The 24,799-nt window shown below is 39.2% G+C and overlaps 1 protein-coding gene across 6 annotated transcripts in view; it reads left to right on the top strand.

Moving 5' to 3' along the window:
- rfx1a (regulatory factor X, 1a (influences HLA class II expression)) overlaps positions 1–24,799 on the top strand; it is a 90,777-nt gene that overhangs the window by 42,997 nt on the left and 22,981 nt on the right. For 5 of the 6 annotated variants that reach the window (XM_078429235.1, XM_078429240.1, XM_078429238.1 and 2 more), the window contains 5 exons: positions 5,730–5,825; positions 15,630–15,733; positions 16,718–16,985; positions 18,679–18,860; positions 22,870–22,989. In XM_078429235.1, the coding sequence (XP_078285361.1) occupies positions 5,730–5,825; positions 15,630–15,733; positions 16,718–16,985; positions 18,679–18,860; positions 22,870–22,989 (770 nt within the window). The remainder of the gene's footprint in view (positions 1–5,729; positions 5,826–15,629; positions 15,734–16,717; positions 16,986–18,678; positions 18,861–22,869; positions 22,990–24,799) is intronic. The other variant, XM_078429239.1, reaches the window with a different exon arrangement.

Raw genomic sequence — 24,799 nt, 5'->3', positions numbered from 1 at the left:
GTATTTTTTTCTGGAACTGCACTATAGTGCTTATACCTACTTCTATGTGACATACTTAAACTCTACTTGAATTATTTTACATAAAGTGATGATGTTAGCTTCAAAAGAAGCCTGGTCCTCTGTTTAGCTTATCTAAATGATAAGTACAAATAATTAATTTTTAGTTTGCAAGAGAAATAATATTACTTTATAATGTTTGATTGCAAAATGTTTTGTTTGATGTGAGTTCAACAATGCTGTGTTATCCGTATCCTTGTTCTTTGAATTATTTTCAGACGTTTCAAATAAAGTGTTCTGTCAACATTATTCAATTACAAATCACTCTATTTTGGTCATTGTTTTATGACAGCTTATATCCTTAGCATGTTAAAGTCAGAAAAATTGGAAAGCACAACCAAAATCTTGTAGAATGCTTTGCTTGAGAAAGTAATAACAAGATAAGGAAGGATGTTGTGCAGATGCAACCAGGTGGAGAAGGAGAAAGGGATGGGAAAGGTAGGCCAACAGATTTAAAAAGGTGGATAGGTATGTGAGTGATAGGCAGATGGAACCAGACGGAGAAGGGCAATGAGTCTCGGTAATGAGGGAGGAAAAGGTGAATGAAGGGAGAAAGAACTTGGGTGTATTGGTAGGGATGGGAAAAGAACATGGGTGTCGGCTACCTGAAAGTGGGAGAAATATGTTTTTTTCTTGGCTATATAGAACAGTCCTCATCCCAAACCTACTCTGGCACCCATCCATTACCTTTTCTCTGTTACACCGATGACTCCATTGGTTCTGCTTTCAGCACGCGTACGGAACACAGCAACCTTGGCGCCATCTTCCACCTGCACACAAATTCACCTGGACAATTTCTGACACTTCTTTTCCTTTTCCAGGTCTCCAGAGAGACCTGTAGAGTCTAGGAGACAAACAATCCAGCAATATCTACTATAAACCTACTGAAAGCCACAGCTACCTGACAACAACTCCTCAACACCCTGTCTCAGTTACCAGCCGCTGTCTCGCCCTCGCTCTCACTTCTACATTCTGGCTATCTTCCCTCCACACTGTCAGTCCTGATGCATGGTCTCAACGTGAAATGTTGGCCACACCTTTGACTGCACAGATGTTGCTTGCCCCATTGAGTTCATCCAGCAGTGTTTTGTTCCCGATTCCACCATCTGCAGTCTCTAATGTCGCCCTAATTTTTTACTTCATCGTGACCATATTGTCCAAGTATTCATTATGTTTTGGGTTTGTTATTTAAAACTACTCTTGACATTAGTTTGCGTGGCTATGTAAGTTTCATTTACTGTTTATGGGTTTAAAGGTACGTGTTTTTTTATTCAAATGTCTTTTTGGCTGGTGCTAGTCAACATTTCTTAAAAAATTCAAAGTATCGGTTCATGTCTCAGAAGGTCTATCTTTCCAATTTCAAAGTTTTCTTGTTGGTGACTGGCATATGAAAGTATATCAAAAGGAACAACATCATTACTGGTCTGCTGAAAGAACTATCCACTAAGTGCTATGTCCCTGCTTTTGCTTCATAATTCATTCAAATTTTTAACATAAACTTTCATTCCTTTCCAATTTGAATGGCAATACAATGAAATCTGATTTCACCACTACTCCTGGTGGGGCCTCCTACACAACAGATTGCTGGTTTAAAAATACCTAACTGTTTCTTTCATACTATAGATGAAAAAGCTTCTAATTGATGTTTTTTTGACCAATGCAATTAGATTTTTCTTATTTGTTTTATCGTAACCCATCATTATTTTTGCGAGGAAACCACAATTCTTCTCATAACCATTTAATTCCAATGAAAAGGTCCACATTAAATTCCCCAAAGTAATGGTTGTAATTCCTGAGGTAATAATAAGTTTGGTTAACATTGAAAATTATTGTTTATCACATTTAAACAAATTTCCTTTATTTTTTAACATATATTTTGTAACGTTTAAAGTTTGCCTGTCGTACCTATTATGGCTGTCAATTGAAGATTGTTGTTCCACACTGATAAAGGCTGTGTTTAGTAACTTAATTATAACTTCTCTTTTTGTTTTCTTCAATGGAGCAATTTTGTCAAAATTACACGGAACATAAATCAGGAATTCTATATTCTATGTTCACACTTCTTCAAAATAGATAAATATATTCATTTAGTTTTCACATAGGAAACCTTTTATTCAGATTATCATCATGAAAACTGTCAATTTTCTTCACAGTCACTATTTTAAATGTTTTGTTGTGTTCTGTGTAAATATTTTTAGTGTTATCTGGTTTTGTGTCAGTCTTTGAAAGTTATAATGACAAAAATGCCCTCATGTAGAGGTTTTAATTTATTTGTTTCATGCAATGGCTTAAATTCATAAATGTTCTTTGCCGAGAGAAGATTGTTTTAGTTTTAGTTTTGATATTGCAGATACATTTAAAATAATAGATTACTGCATAGTTTATTTATTTAATTGTACTGATAATAACGATTTTAATTATTGCAAGGGGAATCTTGAAAAATATCATTACTAAATTTGTTTGTCTGTATTGTGTCTCTTTGGACAATGTATTTTCCAGAGCATTGTTGATGTTTTCCATTACCACGTTGAGATGTTTGATGAATTTAGTATCTGTACATTACTGATAAGCAATCAATGCATGAGAATTGTACTTCAAAAACAAAATCTCAACAGGTTTCTTTCAATTCACCTAATTTCACTGGTTACATTAAGTGAAAAAAGAACCAAGAAACACTTTAGCATATATAGATTAAGGAAAGGTGATTCCTGTTTACTTGCTAGTAATAATTATTTTAGATTGGATTAATAGCACCATACAATGTTTTACAGAAGGAGACCAATCTGCCCATTGTTCTCTCTGTATTATTTTCTCTTACTAAACATTTTCCTGTTCAATTCCAATTTGCAACTCCATCTGCTCACACTATCCTTTCAGGCACATCAAGATCATACCTCATTATGTGAATATATTTCTGTTTGTATCCCCTCTGATTCTTAACCGTGTTTTCTTTGGCAATCAGTTGGCTCATCAATGCAAGCAATTTCTCTTTCTAATTCTGTCAAACCCCATCATCACTTTGAACCCACAATTAAATTCACACAAACTTTAAGGAGTATAGCCCCAGATTCTATAATCTCCTCTCAGAACCAGGGTCGCGCACCCCTCGTACTATTGAACTAAACGCCCTTCATTCTTCCTAATATGTGATTTGCATGATTACTATTGTTTAGCTGAGTCTATGTCATACACTGGGAGATCCTTCAAAATCGTAGTCATGCGTTGGCCTGGTAAATTGAGTGCTTGTCTTTTCTTTTGCAACGGACACAGTATTCATTGATCTGGGGTTGTCTTCTGCGTAACTGAACTTGAGACTGCTTTATATAATATCTAACAGCTCCTGCAGCTCCACATTCAGTGAAGTGTTTCTCAAAAGATTACCTTGAAGGTAGCTGAATCAAAATATTGTAAGTACTTGGGTCAGAATCTGTGGACAGAAAGAGAGGCGTTTAAAATAGGAAGAGTATAAAAGAGATATAAAAAATAATAATTCTGAGATAGGTTGGGGCAGGAGCGAATGAATGACATAATATAGACCCAGCAGAAAGAGTTTGCAAAGGGTACAGAATAACAAAAAGCATGTCAACAAGATGACTTGAAAGACATCTAAAATTGTCAAAAAAAGTAACTGAATGCTGGAAATATGAGTTGCAAGGATGGTATGACTGAGTTATCTAAAACAGTTGCTCAAACAAAGCTCAGCGTAACAGCAGTCATCTTTTGACCAGGCATCTTCTGGACTTCACTTTTAATTCAGCGATTTTAATGGCTCCAGTAATTAAATAGAGCTCTGAAAATCTATAAATCTAACCACACATCTCTATACAGCCTGCTTCCTTCATACTAGTTATTCAAATTTATTCTATGACCTTTGGATTTGATTTTGAGTTCAAAATTTGGATTAAAAAAATACTCATAATGATATGTTATCTTTGATATTTGATTAAACAAAAATATTGCAGAATATTTTTACAAATCTATTTCATTAATGTTCTGTCATATGCTTTATATTTCTTGCACAAGGCTTTCTCCTCACAGTACTTGTTATTGTGATTTGCTAAAGAGAAAAGGTTTATGTCTAGTAAAGGGAATCAAAATAGCACATTTTTAAGCAACAAAGGAAATGGGAAATCTCAGGATGTCTATTGTTTATGAACAATGATTTATTATATTAGCAATTTTAAAATACTCATATAGTTTAAAGGAAGCAACTCTATGGGAGAGAACTTCCAATATGAGATGCACCCATCTCCTCCTGAAATTAAGTCTTAAATCATCATCAGGAGAAGACAGCCTATCGATAAGATTATTTTTAGTTCCACTTGTGACATCGCCTTACATTTCCTCTCCCCATAACATAGTTTCCTGCTACTAGTCAGAAGATCACCAAGGAATAGAAACCCAAAGTTCAGCTTATTAGCTGATTATAGACAATATGTGCAGGAGGAGGCCATTCGGCCCTTCGAGCCAGCACCGCCATTCAATGTGATCATGGCTGATCATTCTCAATCAGTACCCCGTTCCTGCCTTCTCCCCATACCCCCTGACTCCGCTATCCTTAATAGAGATTCTGGCATCTCTATCTCAAATACAACAGGGATTAAAGTTGCTGAACAAATCTTGTGGAAATAATTGATGCTCTCACAAATTCTCAGCAGAAGAAGACATTTCTAGTTGTATCATGTTATCTGCTCTGTTAATAAAGAAGGCATCTTATACAACAATCCCTTTGGGTCTCTGCATAAGAGTAGCTGTTAAAATATTAATGTAGTTTAATGTAGATAAGTGTGAGGTTATTCACTTTGGAAGTAAGAATAGAAAGGCAGATTATTATCTGAATGGTGTCAAGTTAGGAGGAGGGGGAGTTCAACGAGATCTGGGTGTCCTAGTGCATCAGTCAATGAAAGGAAGCATGCAGGTACAGCAGGCAGTGAAGAAAGCCAATGGAATGTTGGCCTTTGTAACAAGAGGAGTTGAATATAGGAGCAAAGAGGTCCTTCTACAGTTGTACCGGGCCCTGGTGAGACCGCACCTGGAGTACTGTGTGCAGTTTTGGTCTCCAAATTTGAGGAAGTATATTCTTGCTATGGAGGGCGTGCAGCGTAGGTTCACTAGGTTAATTCCTGGAATGGCGACACTGTCGTATGTTGAAAGGCTGGAGCGATTGGGCTTGTATACACTGGAATTTAGAAGGATGAGGGGGGATCTTATTGAAACATATAAGATAATTAGGGGATTGGACACATTAGAGGCAGGAAACATGTTCCCAATGTTGGGGGAGTCCAGAACAAGGGGCCACAGTTTAAGAATAAGGGGTAGGCCATTTAGAACGGAGATGAGGAAGAACTTTTTCATTCAGAGAGTGGTGAAGGTATGGAATTCTCTGCCTCAGAAGGCAGTGGAGGCCAGTTCGTTGGATGCTTTCAAGAGAGAGCTGGATAGAGCTCTTAAGGATAGCGGAGTGAGGGGGTATGGGGAGAAGGCAGGAATGGGGTACTGATTGAGAGTGATCAGCCATGATCGCATTGAATGGCGGTGCTGGCTCGAAGGGCTGAATGGCCTACTCCTGCACCTATTGTCTATTGTCTATTAACCATCAGATCTTTCTTCAAAAGGTGATCCTTTAGCTCAAGATGGAAGTAGAATTAATTGATGTTATTTTGCCTCTGCAGAGATCTGTCGTACAAACAACACCGCAGGCTGCTAAAACCAGCCAGGTTCAACAGTTATCAGTACAAGCGCTACAGCAAGTTCATGTTTCTCAGGAGGTAAACATTATTTTTAATCTCTATTTTGTATTTATTCCACTAAAATTAACGTGGTTTAAATTGGGATCAACCAACTTTGTTAATCATCAATTATGACTGTACTTTAAAATGTACAATTGTGCACAGAAATTACAGTACAGTTCCTGTCATTAAAGTTATTTTCTGCTAGACAATTTTGCTATTCGCTTAAACCGTGTTTGAACTATTAAATATGTGAACTAGGATGGAAATTTTTGTTTAGTTTAGAGTTTGGATATACGGCATAAGCTATTTGGCCCACCGAGTCCATGCTGGCCATCGATTACTCATTCACACTAATTCTATGTTATCCCACTTTCACATCACTCACTACACACTAGGAGACATTTACAGAAAGATACCATTCTATATAACATATAACATATAACATATAACAACTACAGCATGGAAACAGGCCTGTCCGGCCCTACCAGTCCACGCCGACCATTCTCCCTGACCTAGTCTCATCTACCTGCACTCAGACCATAACCCTCCAATCCCCTCCTATCCATATACCTATCCAATTTACTCTTAAATAATAACATCGAGCCAGCCTCCACCACTTCCACCGGAAGCCCATTCCATACAGCCACAACCCTCTGAGTAAAGAAGTTCCCCCTCATGTTACCCCTAAACCTTTGTCCCTCAATTCTGAAGCTATGTCCCCTTGTTGGAATCTTCCCCACTCTCAAAGGGAAAAGCCTACCCACGTCAACTCTGTCCGTCCCTCTCAAAATTTTAAAAACCTCTATCAAGTCCCCCCTCAACCTTCTACGCTCCAAAGAATAAAGACCCAACCTATTCAACCTCTCTCTGTAGCCTAAGTGCTGAAACCCAGGCAACATTCTAGTAAATCTCCTCTGTACCCTCTCCATTTTGTCGACATCCTTCCTATAATTTGGCGACCAGAACTGCACACCATACTCCAGATTCGGCCTCACCAATGCCCTGTACAATTTCAACATTACATCCCAACTTCTATACTCGATGCTCTGATTTATAAAGGCAAGCATACCAAACGCCTTCTTCACCACCCTATCCACATGAGATTCCACCTTCAGGGAACAATGCACAGTTATTCCCAGATCCCTCTGTTCCACTGCATTCCTCAATTCCCTACCATTTACCCTGTACGTCCTATTTTGATTTGTCCTACCAAAATGCAGCACCTCACACTTAACAGCATTAAACTCCATCTGCCATCTTTCAGCCCACCCTTCCAAAAGGCCCAAGTCTCTCTGTAGACTTTGAAAATCTACCTCACTATCAACTACTCCACCTATCTTAGTATCATCTGCATATTTACTAATCCAATTTGCCACACCATCATCCAGATCATTAATGTAAATGACAAACAACAGTGGACCCAACACAGATCCTTGGGGCACTCCACTAGACACTGGCCTCCAACCTGACATACAATTGTCAACCATTACCCTCTGGTATCTCCCATTCAGCCATTGTTGAATCCATCTTGCAACCTCACTATTAATACCCAACGATTTAACCTTCTTAATCAACCTTCCATGTGGAACCTTGTCAAATGCCTTACTGAAGTCCATATAGACAACATCCACAGCCTTGCCCTTATCAATTTCCCTGGTAACCTCTTCAAAAAATTCAAGAAGATTAGTCAAACATGACCTTCCAGGCACAAATCCATGTTGACTGTTTCTAATCAGGCCTTGATTATCCAAATAATTATATATATTGTTCCTAAGTATCTTTTCCATTAATTTTCCCACCACAGACGTCAAACTAATAGGTCTATAATTGCTAGGTTTACTTTTAGAACCTTTTTTAAACAAAGGCACAACATGCGCAATGCGCCAATCTTCCGGCACCATCCCTGTTTCTAATGACGTTTGAAATATTTCCGTCATAGCCCCTGCTATTTCTGCACTAACTTCCCTCAATGTCCTAGGGAATATCCTATCAGGACCTGGAGACTTATCCACTTTTATATTCTTCAAAAGTGTCCGTACCTCCTCTTCTTTAATCCTCCTAATTTCCGTCACTACTCTACTTGTTTCGCTTACCTCACATAATTCAATATCTTTCTCCTCGGTAAATACCGAAGAAAAGAAATTGTTTAATATCTCCCCCATTTCTTCCGGCTCAGCACATAGCTGTCCACTCTGACTCTCTAATGGACCAATTTTATCCCTCACTATCCTTTTGCTATTGACATATCTGTAGAACCCCTTGGGGTTTACTTTTACATTACTTGCCAAAGCAGCCTCATATCTTTTTTTCGCTTTTCTAATTTCCTTTTTAAGATTCCTTTTACATTCTTTATATTCCTCAAAAACCTCATTTACTCCCTGCCGCTTATATTTATTGTATATCTCCCTCTTTTTCCGAACCAAGTGTCCAATTTCCCTGGAAAACCACGGCTCTTTCAAATTATTATTCTTTCCTTTCCACCGAACAGGGACATAAAGACTCTGTACTCTCAAAATTTCACCTTTAAATATCCTCCATTTCTCTATTATATCCTTTTCATAAAACAACAATTTCCATTTCACTCCTTTTAAATCCTTTCTCATCTCCTCAAAATTAGCCTTTCTCCAATCCAAAATCTCAACCCTTGGTCCAGATTTGACCTTCTCCATAATGATATTGAAACTAATGGCATTATGATCACTAGACCCAAAGTGCTCCTCAACACATACCTCCGTCACCTGACCCATCTCATTTCCTAACAGGAGGTCCAACACTGCCCCTTCTCTGGTAGGCACCTCTACGTATTGCTGCAAAAAACTATCCTGCACACATTTTACAAACTCCAAACCATCCAGCCCTTTAACAGAATGTGATTCCCAGTCTATATACGGAAAATTGAAATCACCCACAATCACCACTCTGTGCTTACTACTAATATCTGCTATCTCCTTACATATTTGCTCTTCCAATTCTCGTTCCCTATTTGGCGGTCTATAATACACCCCTATAAGTGTTGCTAAACCTTTCTCATTTCTGAGTTCCACCCAAACAGCCTCCTTAATCGAGCCTTCTAGTCTGTCCTGCCAAAGCACTGCTGTGATATCCTCCCTGACAAGCAATGCAACACCCCCACCTCTTGCCCCTCCGATTCTATCACATCTGAAACAATGAAATCCTGGAATATTTAATTGCCAATCGCAACCCTCCTGCAACCATGTTTCACTGATCGCCACAACATCATACTTCCAGATGTCAATCCAGGCTCTAAGCTCATCCACCTTTCTTACAATGCTCCTAGCATTAAAATATACACATTTAAGGGACCCATCATTTCTTATTCTCAGTTTATTTCTTTTCCCTTCTTTCTCTCCTACATATTGGGTCTGAGTGTTTCCCTTTTCTGCCTCCTGCCTCACACACTGCCTATTAGCTATCTGTGTTTGAGTCCCTCCCCCCAACCGTACTAGTTTAAAGTCTCCGCAGTTATTTTAGCAAATCTCCCCGCCAGGATATTGGTTCCCCTCGGGTTCAGATGCAACCCGTCCTTTTTGTACAGGTCATACTTCCCCCAGAAGAGGTCCCAATGATCCAGAAACTTGAAACCCTGCTCCCTGCACCAGTTCCTCAGCCACGTATTTATCCTCCACCTCACTCCATTCCTATTCTCACTATCGCGTGGCACAGGCAGTAAGCCTGAGATTATTACTTTGGAAGTCCTTTTTTTTAACTCTCTTCCTAGCCCCCTGAATTCTCCTTTCAGGACCTCTTCCCTTATCCTACCTATATTGTTGGTACCTATATGTACCACGACCTCTGGCTCCTCTCCCTCCCCTTTCAGGATATCCTGGACACGCTCAGACACATCCCGGACACCGGCACCAGGGAGGCAAACCACCATCCGGGTCTCCCGACTGCGTCCACAGAAACGCCTATCTGACCCCCTCACTATAGAGTCCCCTATTACTACTGCTCTCCTCTTCCTTTCCCTACCCTTCTGAGCAACAGGGCCGGACTCCTTGCCAGAGGCCCGGGCACCGTCGCTGCCCCCAGGTAGGCTGTCCCCCCCAACAGTACTTAAACAGGAGTACTTATTTCCAAGGGGTACAGCCACCGGGGTACTCCCTAGTCCCTGCCTCTGTTCCTTGCCCCCCCCTAACAGTGACCCACTTGTCTACCTCCCGTGGTCTAGGAGTGACCACCTCCCTGTAACTCCTATCTATAACCTCCTCACTCTCCCTGATCAGACGGAGGTCATCAATCTGCCGCTCCAGGTTCCTAATACGGTCCCTTAGGAGCCCCATCTCGTCACACCTGGCGCAGATGTGGATGTCTGGAAGACTATCAGACTCCCAGATTCCCCACATCTGACACCCAGAACAAAAAACTGCCCTGGCAGTCATACTCTCCAAACAAAGCCCCGCGCTCAGTTACTAAACCTACCGCCCGGCCGCTACTCCAACCGCTCCAACCGCCCACCCAAAAGAACTGAGTGATCTCCTGGGAGAGGCGAAAAACCGGATAAAAAACCCAGGCCAATTTGGGAAAAAATCCGGGAAATTCCTCTCCGACCCCAAGCTAGGCGATCGAAACTAGTCCGGGAGATCACACAGGTCTTACTCCTTACTATCCCCACACAATCCCCACACACTACTTCCCAAGCAACACAGCTTGGTGCTACTGCTGCTGCTTGCTGTAGCCAAGATATTGGTAGTTAAGTATTGAATTGGGCTGGGATTGAGTGGGAATGGAGGAAATTGGGAGTTTATGGAGGGGGTGGCTTTTGGAGGGGGAACATTGAAATTAGAATCAGCAAACTAAGTTTGATGCTGTTCTCCTCTAAAATCAGACTTTAGACTTCAGAGATACAGCACAGAAACAGGCCCCTCATCCCACTGAGTCCGCGCTCACCAATTACCCCGTACACTAGCATTATCCTACACACTAGGGACAGTTTACTATTTCACCAAAGCCAATTAACCTACAAACCCATACGTTTTTGGAGTGTGGGAGGAAACCAGAGCACCTGGAGGAAACCCACTCGGTCACAGGCAGAATGCACAAACTCCATACAGACAGCACCTATATTCAGGATCGAACCTAGGTCTCTGGCGCTGTAAGGCAGCAACTCTACCGCTGCGCCTCTGTGCTGTCCACTGACGTAGACTGTAGTTCCTAAATATGGGAAATAAATCCGTTGTTTGTTGATTTTCTAGCATCATTGTGCCTTAAAAAAAGAAAATGAGACGTATTTATATCTCCTCCCTTACCCACATGAGATATAGTCATTGTTTTAATGAAGGAAACATGGCACAAAAATATATATTGTTAAAGTTTTTATAGGACATAGGTCGATGCGAAGGCTAGCATTAATGGCCTATTCTTAATTGCCCTTTTGAGGAGCTGATGATCAGCTACCTTCATAAACATTAAGACATGGTACAGAAAATTTTGGATTGTGTGGAAGTAATGAAGCTTTAGCATCTGCCTTGTCAGGCCCTGGTTCCTATGTCGCCTCTGTATTCACTGGAGCCCCTGTTCCTCTGCTCCATTTAAATGGGAAATAACTTTTCCAGTGGGCTTGAAAAAATCACTCAGAGACTTGCAGTGAATATTGTGACAACATTGAGCGCTCGTACTGGTCTACCTGCCTATCCCTTGCATGCTGAAACTTGCACAACAGCTGCAAGGCTGTGTGTCATTCATTGGAATTATCCATAATTTAAAAAAAACATTTTTGGACCCCCCAACCCCCACCCCTTCGTGGCCAAGTTTCAATCCACGACTCAACTTTGTGCCACGGTTGGAGATCGTGAACCATTGCTTTCAGGACTGGGCACCAGGGTCACAACTGCAAGTTTAAGTACTGGCAGCTGCAAGAACCTGCAATAATTCAAAATGAATGGAGTAAAACGGCATAGAGTATCACATAACCCCATTCCAATGCCATTAAAAATCATCCTCTGGTCCCTCACCTCAGAAACACTTTGCTTTTCACCCCCGCATGAAATACACAAAAAATTGAATAATAGTTCTTTAGTCGACCAAAGTTTGTTCTCGTATTCAATGGCCCTTTAGGGATAAGTGGCACCTGGTATCCCTGAAAAATTCCCATGGGAATTTAAAAAAAAATTCTATGTGAGAGAAACCATCAAATTGAATGTTAAGTGTTTATTTTTGGATAAATATTAAGTCTAAATGTTTTCTTTCTCTCCGGGGTTTATAAATAAACCTGGGGTTTATAAATAAATTAGCGTGTGTAGCCATAACCAATGTAGTTATTGAAGGTGCCTTAACATGCATGTTTGTGAATTGTGTAAACTATTTGTTGTCTAAGTGGGGGGATGAACCATGCTGGAGAATGGAATTATTTTTGTATCCAAATTATTAATAAACAGTTTCAGGTTACATATTTCACAGATTATGTACCTTTAATTATTTATTTGGTTAACCCTGTGAGCATAAGCTTGTTTCTTTTCTGTTTCCTGCACTATCCATGTGGAACAGCATCCCTCTCCCCATCAGAACTGCCCCCTCCATCGACTCCTTTAAGCCCAGGCTCAAAACCTATTTCTACTCCCTAGCGTTTGAGGCTCATTGAGGAGGCGCTGTGAACTGTTTGCGTGCTACTGTATGTTTCTTTTTTTTCTTCCTTAGTACCTAATCAGATGTACAGCACTTTGGTCAACGTGGGTTGTTTTTAAATGTGCTATACAAATAAAATTGACTTGACTTGACTATAAATGATATTTTTTCATACTAAGTTAATAATCATTTTAGATATGGTTTTGCATGGGAGCTGGATTGAGATCCTCGTTGATTGACACCCTCCTTTAAGATACTCCAGAGTTAATTTCTAGGACGTTCAGAAACCACTTAGATGTTCAGATTATTCATGAACTCTTGGTTCATTTCCATTCAATGCTGGCATGTTCATCCTTCTTCCGTCTTTGTGACTTTTTACAGTGTGGTATTCTGAATAATTTGCTTGTATTATACACTAGAGCACGGAGAATGAGATTTCCAGTTTGATAGAGAAAGATCAGAAGCTGCAGGTAGTTGCCGATTCTCCTGGCTCAAAGAACAGTATTCACGAAGAACATCAGTTAGGAAATTCCCAAGCGTTGAGTCCAGAACACAAAGTGCACGTGCTACACATGATGCCCTCTACCTCAGCACCAAGAGTTGAAGTGATTCGATTTACACCCCAGCATCTACCCAGCACAGAGCAGAAAGTGATTATTGAGCAGGTTCCATTTTTCTCCATGTTACCAGCCAGCCCTGAGCAGCGAGTCAAGGTTCAGCGAGTCCCTCAGGCATTAGTTTTCGGAACTGGACCAACTGCGCTTAAAGTAGGTTAAATAGGAAATAATCATAAGAATGGATGGAAGGGTTTGTTATTTAAGTTCTTAGCAAGCTGTGTTGATATTTGTTCTGTCTATTAAGTATTGCATTTTAGTAAATATAGAAACACAGAATCCAGCACTCATTACCTCTGTGGCCAAGGTCACTAGCTTTCCTGAATTGTGTGGTTACCATATATTTAAACAGCCATTATTGTTATAAACATTTTCCGGTGGGAAATTCTAAAAATATTTGTGTGTTTGATTGGACCTTGGCCCAAAAGAAAATCTGTTTTTGTTGTCTGAAGTAAATTTTATCTTGGTAAACAGGTATAAAAACTGGCAAACAAATATAAAATGAGGCAAACACATTTAGTGTTTCTTGCTGAGCATTTTTGTCACAAGTCAGAGAGACGTTTGATCATCTGGAAACCTGGATGATCAAACTTCTCGAAAACCTAAATAAGAAATAAACCTTTATATTTCTATTTAAACATGTCCAGAGTACAATCTAAAATATCTTAAAAGTGAGTTTGGACATTTTTAAATTGCATGTTTGAAAGGATGAAATTGATCTTTTTAACGTAGAATACTTTTTATTACTGCCTCAACTGAATAGAAGGAAACATTTTCTGTGGGTAATAATGAAAATAAAAACCTATGGAAAAATCAAAAATTATGATTTAGTTTTTGATGTGTAGTTCCTATGGGGAAGTCCTATGATGGATAGCTAAATATTCTAAGGGAATGCAAAATAATTATTGTACTTTTAAAATAGCATTTGTGAAGATAAGCTTGCAATATGTAGTGCAGTTAGACTAGTCAGACAAGTAGTCCAGTAAGAATGGTCTGAACTGCATGGGGGTATGGGGAGAAGGCAGGAACGGGGTACTGATTGAGAATGATCAGCCATGATCACATTGAATGGCGGTGCTGGCTCGAAGAGCCAAATGGCCTCCTCCTACACCTATTGTCTATTGTCTATTGTTAGGACCTGCATTGGTTTAGAAAACCAATTGTACAACACATTCACAGTAGTGTAGAAGTTGTAATGCATGCACAATTTACAATAATGATAATTATATTAAAAAATAATTGGCATGCGATAATTTCAATTGTGAATAGTGGCTGCAAACAGTTAATTTTGTTATATAGTCATGTAGCATGAATAACTGACCTTTCGGCCCAACTTGTCCATGCCATTCTAGATACCCCATCCAAACTGGTCACATTTTCCCGCATTTGATCCATACGAGGACGGGCCCAAGGGGAGAGTGTGGGGAGAGTAAGAGTGGGGCTGGGGGAGGAGAGAATGGGTGTGGGGACGGGCCCAACGGGCCCTCTTTGCTAGTATCCCTCTAAACCTTTCCTATCCATGAACCTGTTCAAGTGTTCTTTAAATGTATTTAATGTACCTGCCTCAACTGCTTCCTCTGGCAGTTTATTCCAGTTACCCGCCACCCTCTGAGTGAAAAAAATGCCCCTCAGGTTCCAATTAAATCTTTCCCCTATCACCTTAAACAATGTCCTCTCGTTCTTGATTCCCCTAACCTGGGTAAAGGACTCTGGAAGATTGAAAGATTATTGAAAGATTACTTGTGGGAATGAGTGGGGAAGTTTGCATTTGAAGAAATTTAATTTAAGCACTTTAATTATAGAAAAATTATTTTTAAATTCAAGTATTTACATCATTAGAACTGAGATGCAGCTAGACCTTCATTTACTCACCGTACTTTAATGTTTTCTATTTTGATGTTACTTTTTCTGATTCCTCAGAATGGAGATTCCTGCTTGTATACAAATAAATGACCAGTTGCTACCCTTTATATGTGAGCCTTAGCAGTGATGTGACGGAGTGTTTGTTCTCTTCGGCGATGCACCTGAACCTGTTAATCTGTTCTCCGGCATGCACCCAGATTTAAGATTTCAGATTAATTTATTGTCACAGACACCGGGATGCAGTGAAATTCCTTGTTTGCACGAAGCTCATGGTGTAAACAATAAGAATATCTACAACAAACAAATGCAAAACAGCAGAATAATGCATAAATTGTCATGCAATCTGAAGTAGTACAAAAAATACTAAAGTGCAACAATGGAATAACCAAATGTGGTTGAGCCAAAGTAAGATTATGGGGCAGCAACTCCAGAAAGAAAGGTTCTGGGAAAAAGCTATTCTTACATCTGGATGCCCAGGCACTAGACAGTAATTCAAGGAAAGAATAAGACATTCCTGGACTTTTTGACTTAGTGTTTCACCATGTTAACTATTTGCATCATGGTAGTGAAGGCAGTCTTGTCATTATAGCATCTGATACCTCACAGGCTTCAAATAACTGTGCCCAAAAATGTACATGTAGACTTTATGTCATATTATTTAAATGGGGACTATATTAAAGAAAAAGTAGTACTTTGTTTCAAAATAAATTTTGTTAATATTTTTAACTAATAGATGATGCGCCATAATGACCTTTTCCCTCTTGGTAATCTCAACGTTTAGGTTCAGCAGTTACAACAGGTCCCAGTGCAGCCTGTGCAACATGTGTACTCGAACCAGGTGCAGTATGTAGAAGGGGGTGATGCCAGCTATACAGGAAGCACAATGTGAGTAGAAATATTGACTGCCAGAACCCTTCAAGGATTGGGAAATAAAAATGCGCTTGATAATGGAACCCATGTTATTCTTAAAACTGGAAGTTTGTATAGTTAAAAAATAAAATGGAATTAGAATCTTCAAAGTACAAAAGAAGGTCACAAATAGGTAATTGTTAATCTACGTGAGTAAATGTAAAATTGATCACTTTCACCAACACAAATTGTTCAAACAATACTTGGAGGGAAGCAAATGTCAATTATCTCACAAAAATACACAATTTTTGTAGGATAGTGTTAATGTACGGGGATCGCTTGTCGGCGCGGACCCGGTGGGCTGAAGGGCCTGATTCCGCGCTGTATCTCTGCATCTCTAAACTAATACTTGCTGCTATAAACATAGACACAATTGCTATACTGTGAATTTGCATTACTATTCATTTGCCAATTGATGCAACAAATCTTCAATGTAATCAGATTCTGATTGATATCAGTTTTTATTATTAAGCAACTAACTGTCTCAGACATTGATCTCAGAATTTGAGATTATTATAACAAATATACAACTATGGTTGTGTTTCAATATATACAAATATACAATATACACAACTATGGTTGTGTTTCAAAAAATGTTTACAGCTTTACAGAACATATTTGCATTTACACTGCAATCACCCCTCATTCATAACATTCCATCATATTCTAAATGCACACATTTTGTATCTTCAGATTCATTTGATGTACTCGATACCTGCCTTTAATATTATTATCATAATGAATACCTGCTTTGTTTTAGAGAAAGGGTATCTATGGAACAAATTAAAAGAACTGCATGCCCCTCTTTGGTAACAAAATAATTAATAATATTTAATTCCATGCGATTTCTTTTAACTTTTACAATCAGAAAAGGTTTTTAAATGTACTTTTTCAATATAAGTCGACAAACTGTCACTAAAGTCATCTTTGTGGATCCGCTGCCATACTTTTTCATTTCAGACGTTCAAACAACTACCCTTATTCTGAAACTCAGCTGTACAACCAGAACTCAGGCGGGAGTTACTATGAATCTCAGGGGACGCCAAACCAGGTTGCCACGCCGGTGACTTCGCAGAACGTGGTCAGTAGTGGAACGGTGCCAATGTATGTGACGGGAGGGCAGATTGTGGCCAACCCAGGAGGAGGGACCTATGTCATCCAGGGAGGTTACATGCTGGGGAGCTCCAGTCAGTCTTACAGTCACACCATGCGTGCCTCTCCAGCCACAGTGAGTCACCGGTCAACTCTTCCAAGTGCCGACTCCCCTGGGGTTTCTGTTTTGTATTGTTCAATAAGGATGGTCAATAGCACAATTGTTAGACACCTACCTCCCAAACAGAAAGTTGAAGATGTGAATCACAAGATCACTTGTCACAGTTTAATTGCTATCACTTTTGTGCTCAAATTTAATTGGCTTTTTCCAGATAAAATATATTTTAAAGGAGGGATGCCCTTTTTAAAGAAAATAGATAGTAAGCATCTAGAACAGCAAGATTAATTTCTGTTGTCTAGTGGGATAGCATTTAAAGTAGTTGTAGAAGAATTTGTACATCAAAATTGGAATAAAAATTGGATATGAAGTAAAAAAGAGGCAATATATATATTCAATATATAAAATATTTAGAATAATAATTGCACTGAGTATTCTAGCAACATCTCACATGAGAGTTTCCATACTTTAAATTGCTAAAATGAAAAATCTGTGCTTTATATATTGGCACTTGAACTCCCAGATTCATAGCTTCTTACACTCAGATACTCAATTACAAATGTTTTGATTAGTCTTTTGTTTTACTGAATTGGTGTTTAATCAAGAAATATATTGGAATGCAAACAAATTTTGACAAACCTCAAATTATGTATGGAGAATTCCAGATTATTCCAAGACTGTGCTTTTCAGTATATAAAATACTTGCAGACTTTGTACATGTTATCAATGATATTGAATTGTCTGTATTAAAGTTACATAATTTCTTTAACTCAATATTGTAATATGTTATAGAAATATTGAACTATTTTATAGAACTATTGAAGGATTAACTTGGTGTAGGATTTTGAAATTAGCAGCGCACTGAGCCTTTTACATAACACATATCACAAAAATACACCTAAAAACCACAAACAGTTTGCGCAGTGCATGCAATTGATTTATAATGAACATAAATACTATGCAGAAGACAAAATTACTGTGCATGCTGGGTAGATCACTTTCAGAGAGCTTTGTTTATTTATTTTTTAATATGAAGGTATCATTTAAGTACCTAAGAAATGAATGTGAATAGAAACAGTGGCACACCATTAATGTATATGTGAATCTTGTACCTTCAGGCAGAGCAGAGAGAGGGAGTTATGCAGAAGAGACAATGGGTGGAGAGGCTTATAGAATGAGGGAGAGAGGAAGAACGAGAAAGAACGAAAAAGAGTGAGAAAAATAGAGATTTGTGGAGAGAAAGATGGTGACAATTATAAATTTTAAAATGGGGCAAATGTTCAATTTTCTTGTCGATAAAATTTTACTTGCTTTAGAAACTAAGCATTTTTTATTTCCAATGGAATCAATTAAAATAAGGGTTTTACAATAACAAACCTGTAATGCCATATTTGACCCAGTCCGCAAGTCTATCCCAATTCATTTTCTCTTTTGGCCGTTAGCAATGCGACAGCAGATCAATTACTTGTTAAAATTACTGTTTGAATGCTGCATTTTAAATAAAATTCAAAAATATATCTTCTTGCATTAATTGTCTTTAGATTCTCTTCTGTGGAATTGCACTGTTTAACATTATACATTTAATACTGTATTGTTGAATTAGCCCTTTTAAATATTTAGATTTCTTGAATTTAAATTTACAATAAAATGATATTGCAAGGAAGCAACATATCAAAATGATGAAAATCCATTCTTTTTTGTTTTTGCACAGGTTCAGTGGTTATTGGATAACTATGAAACGGCGGAAGGAGTTAGCTTGCCCCGGAGCACTTTGTACTGTCACTACCTGCTACACTGTCAGGAACAAAAACTCGAGCCAGTAAATGCTGCCTCATTTGGCAAACTGATACGATCAGTATTTATGGGACTCCGGACTCGGAGACTTGGCACAAGGTCAGCACTTACATTAAAATTTGCACAGAGTATTCAGCAAAGCTTGGAATTACAGACCAAACTGTCTTTTGAAAGTCATTTGTTAAACTTAAAATGGTTAGACTAGTGTTATAAAATAATTTGTTACTTTCAGTTTTTCACCCTCCTAACTGAAGTTAAAATTATCATCGTTAGATAGTTCCTCTGTTCCTCTCTTCCCCTCCCCTTCCCAGTTCTCCCTCTATCTTCCTGTCTCCACCTATAATCCTTCCTTTGTCCCGCCCCCCTGACATCAGTCTGAAGAAGGTTCTCGACCCGAAACGTCACCCATTCCTTCTCTCCTGAGATGCTGCCTGACCTGCTGAGTTACTCCAGCATTTTGTGAATAAATACCTTCGATTTGTACCAGCACCTGCAGTTATTTTCTTTAAATTATCAAAGATCTTTACTTCACAATGTCAGTATTAAATTTAATTGGGGTAACATGTCAATGTTATTATAATTTATTGAGTTTTTCTCATCTCATTATTATTCTAATCAAAATGACAGTTCAATGTCATTCCAAATTTGCTTCCATTCCAAAAGAACGGAGTTTGTATGTTCTCCCTGTGACCTGCTTGGGTTTTCTCCAGGATCTCGGGTTTTCTCCCACACTCCAAAGACGTACAAAGAAGCTCCGTCTCATCCTCTCCGTTTTCGCAGCGTGACAGCGGAGGCGTTTGCCTGATCGTAGCATCTGGAACAGTCCGTTACTGGGGTGGCAGGCTAATTAACTTGGTAAAAATTGTGAATTATCCCTAGTGCATGTAGGATAGTGTTAGTGTGCGGGAATCGCTGGTCGGTGCAGACTCGGTGGGCCGAAGGGCCTATTTCCACGCTGTATCTCTTAACTAAACTAAACAATTATCTGATGTAGCTGCTTTGCCTTGTCAATTTGGTGATTTTGTATTAATTATTAAACTGACTATTGTAACAGTGTTAATATTTTTTATATACCTACTCTAGAAAGTCAGGTAACAGAATCAAGGCAGAAAAAGACAACACTCAGCTCAACAAACACTCGTAGAACCGCACCTCTTTTTATAATGGCATATTACAGCCTTGATGACACAAGATTAAAAATAACAATTTCACATTCCTGGCATGCAGTGTCTTTTTATTTTTCTATCCTTTGCTAGAGTTTCAGCTTACACTCAAAATCTCCTATTTAGATCTCCTCTCAACATACCTTTTGTTATTCACCTAACATTACCCACCCTCTTTCAATCAGCACCATTAGGAGTCAAGTCAAGTCAAGTCAAATTTATTTGTCACATACACATACTGTGCAGTGAAATGAAAGTGGCAATGCCTACGGGTTGTGCACAAAAAAGAATTACAGTTACAGCATATAAATAAAGTTAATAAGTTACTATTAGTGTCGACAAAAATTTAGTTTCTGGGGTTATAAAAGTTGACAGTCCTGATGGCCTGTGGGAAGAAGCTCCGTCTCATCCTCTCCGTTTTCGCAGCGTGACAGCGGAGGCGTTTGCCTGATCGTAGCATCTGGAACAGTCCGTTACTGGGGTGGCAGGGGTCCCTCATGATCTTGCTTGCTCTGGATCTGCACCTCCTGATGTATAGGTCCTGCAGGGGGATGAGTGTAGTTCCCATGGTGCGTTCTGCTGAACGCACTACTCTCTGCAGGGCCATCCTGTCCTGGGCAGAGCTGTTCCCAAACCAGACTGTAATGTTGCCAGAGTAGAAGCAATGAAGGATCCTCAGAGACACTCTGAATTTCCTCAATTGTCTAAGGTGGTAAAGGCGCTGCTTAGCCTTACCCACCAGTGCGGCAATGTGCGTTGCCCACGTCAGATCCTCTGTGATGCGGACTCCCAAGTATTTAAAACTGCTCACCCTGTCCACAGTAGACCCATTTATCTCCAGTGGCGTGTACGTCCTTGGATGTTTAGCCCTTCTGAAGTCCACAATCAGCTCCTTTGTTTTAGTGACATTCAAGAGGAGGCTATTGTGTATCTTGTGGACTTGTGTATCTTACTTTCTCTTGCACTTCATTCTATTATAGTTTAGATTAGTTTAGAGATACAGCGCGGAAACAGGCCCTTTGACCCACCAAGTCCACACTGACCAGCGATCCCCGTACATTAACACTATCCTACACGCACTGGGGACAATTTACATTTATTCTAAGCTAATTAACCTACAAACCTCTACGTCTTTGGAGTGTGGGATGAAACCGAAGATCTCGGAAAAAACGCACAAAGTCACACGGTGCATATACAAACTCCATACAGACAGCACCGTAGAGCCTCCGTACGAACCTAGTCAGGATCAAACTCGGGTCTCCAGTGCTGTAAGTGCTGTTAGGCAGCAACTCTACTGTTGCCACACTATAGTCCTTTCCTTATGTTCTTTTTCCCCTCTCCCCATTCTCCGCAATTTTAAACTTATTTCATTTTCTAACATCTCAGTTCTGAAGAAAAGTCATTATTCTGAAATGTTCCTCCCTCCATAGATGCTTCAGATCTGCTTAATATAAACTTCTATTATTTCACATTTCCACATCTGCAGTGCCACGCTTTTGGTTTCTGTACTTTAGCAATGTGCTGTGGCACCACTGTGTGGCCAGAATAGATATTGCTCCTAAACTTAGGAAAGTTTCAAAAGTAATTAAGAATGGTTTACCGAAGGGTGATCAATGGAAACTGTGATAAATTATGAGATTAATCTTAACTTAACTTGGCATCTTACTTTTGTAAAGATTAATGTGTGTAGTACTGAATAAGGGGGTGAAATAGCAAATTAATGGATATTGGAACGTTTTGAAATTCTAAAAAATGCAAGGAAAAGTAGAATAAAAGCAAAATGAAGGAAATAATTACAAAACTAAACACACAAATAGAACAGAATTCTTATTTATTTACATTCCTTTACTCTATTTCTTACCTCGATTTGGAATTATCCCAGTAGTTATGGATTGATTTCAGGGAGAGGCAAACCAAATACTGACGGTGTTTTTGAGAATCATTTTGGCCATTGGTCAGTTTATGACTTGGAATGTTTGACGTTCATATTGATCGGAGGGATTAATTTATTATTATGAATTTCATCTGCACAAGAATGCAGATGTAAATATTGTGGCCTGGAAATTGTCCCCTGTTGGGAAATGTACACGAAAATACTGATTCTCAGAGGACATGTAGCAATTTGCCTGTTAGCCGCATGGATCTCCCCTACTTTAAAATTTGTTTCTTGAGGTGTTGACATTGCTGAGAAGGCTGGCATTTGGCCATCCTTAACCGCCCTTTGACTGACTTGCAAGCTTCAGTTTGCATGGTCAAGAAATTAAACCATTTGTGCTGGTGGGCAGCCAGGAGTTCCATATATGGATCCCTTAATGCCAGGTGCAACACTCTTACCTAGTGTTTGGACCTGCTTTCCAATAATCAACATTATATGCAAAGTGCGTGTATGTGGCCCAGTGTGGTAAATGTATGTTCCACAAAGATTCATATCACTGTTGTGAACTCTGTGCATTCTGGGCTCATAACTGAGCAAGGCAGATTTATTGAATAACTAGACAAAGTGGACCCGTTGGGCCCAAACCTCTCCTGCATTGGTGCAGCACCCTGTCCTCCCCCCCCCGCTCCGCTTTCTCCTCAACCCCCCTCTCCCTTCTCCCCCACTCCCCCCTTCCCCCTCCCTCCTCTCTCCTCCCCTCCCCTCCCCACCTTTTAAACTTTGAAATGTGAATAACTTTAAAAATATAACATCGATTTCAATAAAACTACTTGCATTATCACTAAAGTGACAATGGTGAGTAAGGTGGGCCTAAAATTGTCGCTCTTTCGTGCACCGTTTTGGCTGAAGTTCAGTCACAAACAAGATAACAAACGAGAGTTTTAGTATACAGATGTAAGACTTGAATTGATGTTTCTGACTCAAATCACGGTTGATCATCCAGGTCCTTGTATGCATTTTATAAGAAATTATATTACGACTATCAAATGTTTTTCTTCATTTTTTTTAGGGGAAACTCAAAGTATCATTACTATGGGCTTCGGATTAAAGCAAACTCACCACTAATTCGACTGATCGAGGATCAGCAACACTTGGCCATAAGACAACAGCCATTCACACAGAAGCAGAGGTGAGTAAGCAAAGATCCCATCATGGTATTGCTGGTGAAGAGGCGGCAATTTCGAATCTACAACTGATCCAGATTGTGGAAGTATATAGTTTTAAAACAACCAATCGCTAAAATGCAAGGGCGGTGGTTCCAGTTGTGTTTTCTCTGATTAATGAGAAGGTACATGCTTAAGGAAGTCCAGTAATCTTTATTGTAGCATCAAAGCCATTAGCTTTCAGTATCTGCACTTTGCATTCAGTGAGATTTGATTTAGGTGATATTTTTTAATACAATAGAGAAGGATTGTGAACAATGCTTGAAATCATTCTGTTACAGATGGATTGCTTAACCCATGGACTACCTTAATATAATAACATTGTTATTCACTGTATTGTGCACTGAAATTGATAATCTCACTTTTCTGTATAAAATTCAATTTGCAGTGTTCTTGCCCATTCCCTCTTCCCTGCCTGCATTCCCTCCTAGTTTTGTATCATCAGCAAACTTAGAAACGTAACATTTGGTCCCCTCAACAAAATTGTTGACAAAGATTGTAAATAACTGAGTCCCAAGCACCAACTTCTGCAGTACCCATGGTCACAGCCTGCCAATCTGATGAAGATCTGTTTATAACAACAGGAAATATTGGAAACACTCAGCCGTATCTGTGGAAATAGAAACTTTCTTTCCTAGTTCTTGCATGTGAGACCCTTCATCATCTTGTCAAGTTAATTGCGTCTCTTTCCAAAGCTACTACCTGACCTGATGAGTGTTTGCAGCATTTTTTGTTTTTATTTTGGATTTCAAGCACCTCCAGATTTTTTTTTGTTTCAATGGCCTGTTTATTTCCACTCTTTGTTTTCTATCTGTTCAATTTTTTTTCCTTTTGCAATTGCATGTGCTTTAATCTCATCCACCAACCTCCTGACTGAGAATTTTATAAAAGCCTTTTGAAAATCCAAACACATGGCATTCACTGGTTCACTCCTATCTATTTAATTGGCATGGTTAACTCCAAAAACTGGAGTTCTTTAACTCCAGTAGATTAGTCAAATATGATTTTCCTTTCATAAATCCATGCCTGCTCTGGCCAGTCTTTTCAATATATCTATTGTTACATCCTTTTGTCATAGATGCCAGCATTTTTCCTGCTTTTAATGTGAGAGTAACAAAGGCCGATTTTCTACCCTGACAAATTTCTGTTCATTTAAGACATCTCATTTGGGACAGCTGTCAACTTAAAAAAACCAAAGGCATACAAATTAAGTTCATATTATCTGTCCTCATAATTTATGCTGTATTTCTACTAAGGCCAAATTGTATTTCCTTACGTCTGGTGCTTGAACTGAGAAAAGCATTCTATTTAAGGTCTGACCACAGATTTGTGAAACAGTAGCTTAAATTTCAACTCTTTTAATGTAATGGTCAACTCTTCAATTGCTTTTAATTTGATTACTTTGCTGCACATCTAGGTAATATTTAATCATTTGTTTTCATGGATTGCTAAATCTCTTTATTTCATCGTTGCTGCTTGTCTCTTTATCATTTAGGATTTTTAAAATTCATTTTGGGGATTAGGGCATCGCAGACAAGGCCAGCATTTATTGCCCATCCTTAACTGCTCTGGAGACGTTGTTCGTGAGCTGCTGCCCTGAACCACTGCGGTCCTTATGGTGAAGGTACTCCACAGTGCTGTTGGGCAGGGAGTTCCAGGATTTAGACCCAGCAACCTGTCTTTCTCTGATCTACACAGATTGTTTTATAATTCCCTGCATTACACCCTATTCTCCGTTATTTTGGCCACTTGCTAAGTTTCTCTTTGTTCCCTTGC

Source organism: Rhinoraja longicauda, chromosome 37 (assembly GCF_053455715.1).
Source record: "Rhinoraja longicauda isolate Sanriku21f chromosome 37, sRhiLon1.1, whole genome shotgun sequence".
Lineage (NCBI taxonomy): Eukaryota > Metazoa > Chordata > Chondrichthyes > Rajiformes > Arhynchobatidae > Rhinoraja > Rhinoraja longicauda.
The sequence above is the reverse complement of the archived record's forward strand: the minus strand, read 5'-3'. Positions and strand labels throughout refer to the sequence as shown.